Here is a 7,701-nt window from a genome sequence, read left to right as displayed (position 1 = left end):
ACACACACACACACACACACACACACACACACACACACACACACACACACACACACACACACAGGTACGTGCAGAAAAGTGTGAGCTCTCCAGTGTTTTTAGCTACACTGCCTTTTATCAGAGCAGTGTCTGTTTCCTCTTTCATTATACACACCGTTACACACGGCTTATAAAACAGGATGTGTTTCGTTTATTTATGCTCATCTAAATTTCGGTACCTGTTGAGAGTAAATGTGACCTTCTATAAAAAGGAAAAGATTATTATGTCGGTTTGCATGTTTAGTGTTGAGCGTGTTTGTGTACCTGTGCCACCAGGATGCCAATAACTACACCCAGCTGGTGCAGCGTGCCGAAGGCTCCGCGGACAGCGGTGGGAGAGATCTCGCCCACGTACATGGGCGTCAGACCCGTGCATAGACCGCAGAACACGCCGATGATGAACCGGCCAATTATGACCATCTCAAAAGATTGACTCAGAGTCGCCAGTCCCATCATACCGCCACCCAGTAGAGCCAGGATGTTGTTCATCAGCATGGACTTTCGCCTGGTAGTAAGACACAAAAACAGAAGTGAAATCAGAGTCTGTATCGCACTCTCAGTAGTAGATCGTTTGGTCGCACCACCACAGTGTTTATCTTTGATTTTCTCACCTGCCAAATTTGTTAACCACTGCTCCAACAGAGAAGGACCCGATCATGCCTCCCACGCTAAAGATGGCCACAGCAAAACTCCAGACCAGAGTAATTGTCTGTGACTGAAAAGGCTCCCCGTATCGGCTCTGAGACACATTAGAGAAAAATGTCCGCAGTTTCTGAAAAAACAAACAAAAAAAAGGTTGGAGTGTTAAGATTATTATTATTTCATGAAACATCAGTAAAGTCTACCAGATGTAGTGGCACTTAGGGGGTGTTTTTAACTCTTCCACATGGGGGCAGTATAACTTTTACCATCCTCATGAGAGCATACAAATGAGAGCAGACATGTAGGTCAGGGGCATCCAACTCCAGGCCTCAAGGGCCGGTGTCCTGCAGGTTTTAGATATCACCCTGGGTCGACACACCTTAAATGATAATCGTGTAACTAACGATACGATAACTAATCGTAAGGCTGGTGCTCCAGTCTGCATGCCAAGGTATTCTTGGGCAATCCCTAGTTGCTCACAATTTTTAACAAGAGTGTGAAAGTAGAAAGCACTTAGAAAAAAAGTGCTTGTATGAATGTGTGTGAATGGGTTAATGTGACATGTTACATAAGGCACTACATAAGAACCAGTCCAGTTATCATTTTTGAAAACGTAGGAAAAACTGTGCATGAACTCAATCAATCACACACCTGCTCGGGTGCATTGATGACGCCGGTGTTGTAGCCAAATTGTAGGGAGCCGATGACTGCTGTTGAAACGCAGTAGAGAAGGTAAGGCGTCAACTTCTTCTTGGGCTGTTGAAAGAGGAGAAAACACAGAGTTATTATCTATCGCCACAATAAATTGCAGATGAAGCCTCTCTCCAATCAGTCCCTCAGTTTGAATGTCCTCTTCTGGGCTCTACAAAGCTTTCGTTGTTTACAGTCACACTGGTAATTACAAACAATGAGCCTTTCTCCATCTGTTCTCGCTTCTTGTTTTCGCATCGCTGCATTAGTAACTGTAGGCCCGCTGCAATGCAACAAAGCACCATGATTTGTGGCTCTGAGGTATTTCCCTGATAAGTAGCTAAAGACACCCTGAGAGACTAAGTCTGAATCCTCTTGGGAGTGTTTGCTCCTGCTTGTTTCAGAATTAAAATGGGCTTAGCACATACTAACAAGCTAATACACCTCACATTAATCCCTTACACTGGCACGGTTTGCTTGAGGAGTGACATTTCCAATATGTAAAGTCATTCTGCTAAGGAGAACTGAGGTTTAAATGACGCCAAACTTCAGTCATGCTGCGTGTGGGCAGCATAAAGAGAAAATGTGACTCTCGATCCAAGTTTTGGTTTGACTTTAAAACTAACCTAACGATTACATCCTTACAGATTGTTACATAAAAATCTCTAAGAACTGTTGCAAAAGCTTTCCTTCATGTCTCCGATCTAATGAGCAAATGCTAATGTCCAAACAGGCTCATTAATGAAAGGAAATCCATGTTAATCAAGTTTAATCCATCTAGTTTTGAAATCTGCTGCTTATGCAACATTAACTCGACTAAGCAGCATCCGTGAAACATTCATCAGATGGATTAGGAGCCTGTTTTGTACAGTTTGTCAAGTCAAAAACAGACACTTTTAGAAACAGTCCTGCCAAGATAAGCACACAGACTTGTCCATTTATCATACATGATATTACTGTCTGGACAGATTAAACATCTTGAAAGTTTTTGAGAACAGAGTGCCTCAATATTAGCAACATTGACTTCTAAACAGCTGCTCACAGACTGCCTCAAACAAGCTGCCCGTTTTTGCATGTGGTTAAGCCTTCTTTCAAATGCTACATTTTTACAGGAAACCAAATGCCTCTACTATCACCAAAACAGGAAAATGCTGGTGCAATGTAGTTATCTTAAACTGCCACATGACAGTACTTTATAGCACTCATATCCAGTGTGCTGTAGTTATCAAAAATATCGCATGGCTCAGAATGAAACATGCATGCAAGAGGAACTGATGAACCAAATAAAGACAGAGGGCTGATAAGTGACAATATTTCACTGAGACTGAGGCTGCACGCTGCTCTGCTTCTCACTGAGATATCACCGCTTAAAACAAGCTGAATGTACAAGTGTTAGGGAATTAGCTATTTGTGACATTCAATAATGTGTGGGGTCTGTGCGGTTGCAGTCAGTCCTGCTTTTAGAAAACTGCGGTAGTAATGAGGACATACGTTGGTGAACTAAAGACAATTTCACAATTCATGTTAGTTCTAATTCAAACTGAGACTTTTAGATGCGAGGGAAGAAAAGGTAAAAATATTGGAAGTGACCTCATTTTTGAGAATAACAGTGACATTAGCACTGCGTGATCTGAAGAGCAAATGAGTAATGTGTGTCCGATTGTGGAGGAGATGGAGGCTGAGTGTAGCGGGTGCTCCAGGGTGCATGTGCAAACGTGTGTGTTACCTAAGATGTGACTTTAAAATCACCCTTAAAAAAAAATCCCCTCTTACTGGGGCGTGTCCAGCTGAGCGCGGAGCATTACAAATCTTACAAACATAACGCATCTGACTCTAGGTTGTATCGACTTGTCCCGAGGCATGCGGTTGTACAGTCATGCATTCACATGTTTGTTTATGCATGTGCCATTTGTAGGTTACTAGTAACATCAGCAGCCAAGCCCACAGTGTTGCTCAATATCTATTTTCTTTAATGACTTTGGAGTAGAATTTGCATACCAGTCCAACTTTGGTTTGCAACTAAGGATTCAGCTAAAAGAAAAAAAGAAAGCATCAGTCTGCAGCTGCTTGAACTTCACCTTCCGAACTCGACTCTCTTAAATTCTTGTCTTACTGCTGACTGATTTTTCCTCTCACATTAATCATTTAGTAATAAAATATTAATAAGTACATGCAGTTAGACTAGATTGAAGCCTGTCTTAAAATAATAATAAAAATCGGAAAGCAGAATTCAGCTTCCACATTCATACTATCTTGCAATTGTCTGCCCTGTCCAAGATTATGTAAAGAAAAAAGTTAGGAAATAACCATGAAAATGAAGTAACTGCAAGAAACGTCTTACAAAAGAGAAACCGCAGCAATGCTTTGCAAAATGCTAAGTTCAGAGGTAGCAGGGAAGCAGGTGCATTAAGCTCATTTATATGAGCAATAACACGAACTCCTCTGTGCTGCACGTATCAAAACATTGTGCCATTGTTATAAGAAGGTTTGCAGTCGAACTGCTATGCCCTCATCCCACCTCTCTCCAAGTCAGGACGCAATAAAAACAAGGAACTATGACATGCTCAAGTTCAGACTTGCCAGCCAACAGTCTTGACTCCCAATCACACTCTCTTACTCATGTCCTGAAGTGCTCAACTCTCATCCACCACTCCTGCTTTTGCCAACATGGAAAAATACAGAAAACCAGCAGGTCTATTGTATAAGGCTCACTCTGACTTGCCTCACATAAACTCATCCTTTGGTGGTTTTTTGTAGTGAAACTCAGCATCCGTTCCAGCGTAACGCATGTGGCTCATTGTCAAAAAGGTTCAAATTGATTTCTGATAATGAAAATGAATGCCAATGAAAACAATACCAGCGACACTTATACGAGAGCATAAGCGAAAGACTATGATGTTCACCTTGTCATCATCCAGATGCTGCATCCTGATCTCTTCTGTTTGATGTTCACAGAAAGGACAGCGGGAGTCTTAATTCTTTATGCGCACGCCTGTGTGCAAGCAGTCAGCAGGAAAACCTGAAAAACAATAAGCAAAGCAAACACACACATTAACATATTTTGATCAAAATCCAGAATCAGACAATCTTTATGGATCTTGAGGTTTACAAAGAAAAGAAGCCTCTTATATATATTAAGAGCTATAAAGTACGTACCCCTAATGGATTCTGTTAAGGGAGAGTCTATGCGCAGGCAGTTGAGACACTTCTCGGCACTGTGTGAATCTGTCAGTTGTGATGGAGAATGTGTTAGAGCAATGACAGTAAGTCCCTCCCTCTATTTCACTCTGTTCACCCTCCACATGTTCGCTCCCCAGTTTTAAAGTTATAAAGAGTGAAAAAAGTGATATAACCTCATCTTTCCCAATTAAATTACTGCCCTGCCTTATTTCTTATCCATATAAAGCACAAAATAACGCATCAGTGACGTCTACAGAGAGCATTATAATAACCCATGTGATGCGATGGAGCCGGAGATGATGCTGAACTGATGCCCGGATTAAAGTTAAAAATGTTTTACACCCAACAGGCTATTTTAACACTTTTATACGAGCAGTATCACTAAAGAATATAACAATTAAGTCCAAGCAAAGTAAATCTCTTTACAGAACTAAATGACATAAATAAATCAGCAAAGCAAGTTGAAAAATTAAAGTTTTACCGCTTTGTTGGTTTGTGCCAGCCTCTGTGTATCCAGTTTATAATAAACCTCGTGTCTACACCTCTTATGTATCTTCAAAATTAAGTCCGCCTTCCTATCGGGGTGTGTTTTAAAGAAACCTAGACGCGCTTGGCGGCACGTTGCCCTGTCTTACTCATTGTTGACGAAAGCACACGATGCGTAGTTTCCGATCTGGGCCGATCACTTGTTAGGAAATCGCACAGCCGAGCTTCCGCTCAGCTGCAGAGAGAAAGAAAGGGGTGGATGGGGTCTATGTGCTCCTGACCGCGTGCGGAGCGGAGTGATGGGCGAACAAACGGTGAAAAGAGGCTCTGTGCTGGTTCGGTCTGGCCGCCCACCGAAAACAAAAGGCAGTGTGCCCAGAACTCAGATACAAAGCCCGGTCATGCAGAAATCATGAGACCGGCTCAGTGGGTGGTTAACAACCCCCCCCAATCCACCCGTAATTCTTCATCAGCTTTAATCTTGACAGTCCATCAAATCTCAGCCTGGAATTTAGCAAATTCTCTAGAAAACGTGAGAGCGAAAACGCATCCTGGTTTCTTTTGTTTTGATAATTTAGATTTGGTGTGTCTTAATTACATCACCAAGTGCTTCCAGTGCCCCTGGTATTGATTGGTTGTTTAGGATCAAAATACTTTAATGTACCTAAATTAAAAGGAACTGAATGATCACATCTAACTATCTGATCTTAACTAATTACATTACTTTCATATTTTTTTCCCCCTGGAGTCTGTCACAAGGTAAACAGAGACAGACAGACAATTACTCACTCTCACATTCACACCTATGATCAATTTAGAATCACCAGTTAATCAAACCCTGCATGTCTCTGGACTTTGGGAGGAAGCCAAAGCTAAACCTTACATTTGTTGGTGTCACTGTACAATAACAACATAGTTCAGTAAAAGTTATATAACAACGCTAGTCTACTGTAGTTGTAAGACTGACATTGAGATTGAGCACGTAGAAATAAAATAGCACTAGTTGTGGAAGAGACACCAGAGGTACCCCAATTATGGATACGCCACTGGTGCCTTTCTTTCTTTCTTTCTTTCTTTCTTTCTTTCTTTCTTTCTTAAGAACAAAAATTTCAATATATTATTACAAACAGTCCAAATCAAAGTCACCTCAAAGGTCAGTTTGAGGTGATGAGGTAGTTTTAGTGAAAGGTAAAATTTTATTGTGTTAGCTACCACCTGCAGTGGTTTCTGATAATTACCAAAACAAACAAACAATGAAGTAAGTTTTAAACAATGTCTCCAAAGCTTTCTGACAGTCAGTTTATTTTAAGATTATGAACTCATGCCTGTGGTTCTTATGAAGCTGCCATTACGCACTGTTTAGGAATTGAGGAAATCCTGGATTGCATGAGAACACTATTATTCACACAGGCCAAACCCAAAAAAGGACTTAAACATGAGTTATGTTTTAACTTTTTTTTTTTCATTTGGAAAATACCTTAAAGCCAATAAGTTTAATGGGCATCAGTGTTTTGGATATCCCGTCCTCCTCCCGTCCTCCAACACTAAGCTGTGATATAGTTTTCTCGACTTTGACTTGTGGCGTCACTTCAGTTGTGACAGTGACTAAATGTCAAGGTTTTTCTTTTTCACGTGGGTGGCTTCTTCCCTTTTAGCCTACTGAGGAATCACAACTATTGATCTCGAAATAAGTAAACGCTAAAACAGGAAGTTAAAATGGCAACGTGCAGATATTCAGGTTCAAGCCTTTCAGTGCCTTAAGGGCTTGTAAAAATACTGTTTGTGCTTCTAAAACCACACCTGCCAGCATCTCTTCTTCTGCTGGTTCAATTAGTAAGGAAAAGCTGCAGCATCTTCTCTAGTAATTTAGTCTGAGTGAGCAAATTATAAAATATCTGAGCAACCAGATGAGTGATAGTGAAGAAGGAAATAAAGTCTCGCTCAGCCTGACTTGCTATCACAGATTTGAGAAGAGATACCGTTCATAATGCTAACTTACAATAATTTCCTGGAAATTTGTCTAATCCATCTTAAATCAACCCTTCGTGCTAACACTTTGTAAATGACCTCATTAATATTTTGTAAAGTGTTTTGTAAACTTATGAGTGGCTATTATATTGTTGGAGCTTGGACCCAGTGGATGCTTTTATTTTGAAAGTCACAGAGCGACAAGGTGCCGTAAATCAAGTGGTGTAAACCATATAGCAGAAGCGCGAGTTTTAATGCACAGAGAGTAGTGATGGGATTTCCGGCTCTTTCAGCTCCAAACCGGCTCTTCAGGTTGTTTTGTTGCTTTAATTAATTTATTATTAACAATAATATAAAATTATGCACAAAAGGAATTAATAATGTAAAAAAAAGTGGTTTTATTTATATATGTTTATATAAAAATATATGTGGTGGCCCCTAGACACAAAGCACGTACAAATTCCAAAGCACATTTCTTGTCAGGGTCCTGGGTCCCCTGACCCAGCTTTTTTAGTTCTTTGTGATTTTTGTAATATTGTACTTTACTTTGAAGGTCCGTGTCTTATGTGAATGTGTTCAGTTTACCCTTCCTTGTCTCGTAGGTTCTGATTTCCTCCAGCTGTGCTCTCCTTCTGTGTCTCATTCCCCTCGTTACTTCCCAGTGTATTTAAACCCTGTGTTTCTCTGAGTCAGTGT

General features: G+C 40.7%; 1 protein-coding gene across 1 annotated transcript in view; it reads right to left on the bottom strand.

Annotated features, from left to right (window-relative positions):
* slc2a3b (solute carrier family 2 member 3b) overlaps positions 1–5,313 on the bottom strand; it is a 9,708-nt gene extending 4,395 nt beyond the window's left edge. Inside the window, exons 1-6 of the mRNA XM_042222141.1 lie at positions 5,033–5,313; positions 4,528–4,596; positions 4,275–4,390; positions 1,333–1,437; positions 651–811; positions 304–544 (exon numbers count right to left, since the gene is read on the bottom strand). Of these exons, the coding sequence (XP_042078075.1) occupies positions 304–544; positions 651–811; positions 1,333–1,437; positions 4,275–4,298 (531 nt within the window). The 5' untranslated portion in view covers positions 4,299–4,390; positions 4,528–4,596; positions 5,033–5,313. The remainder of the gene's footprint in view (positions 1–303; positions 545–650; positions 812–1,332; positions 1,438–4,274; positions 4,391–4,527; positions 4,597–5,032) is intronic.
* Between the last annotated feature and the right edge of the window lie 2,388 nt (positions 5,314–7,701).

Source organism: Haplochromis burtoni, unplaced genomic scaffold (genome assembly GCF_018398535.1).
Source record: "Haplochromis burtoni strain Fernald_Lab_line unplaced genomic scaffold, NCSU_Asbu1 Contig_80, whole genome shotgun sequence".
Lineage (NCBI taxonomy): Eukaryota > Metazoa > Chordata > Actinopteri > Cichliformes > Cichlidae > Haplochromis > Haplochromis burtoni.
The sequence above is the reverse complement of the archived record's forward strand: the minus strand, read 5'-3'. Positions and strand labels throughout refer to the sequence as shown.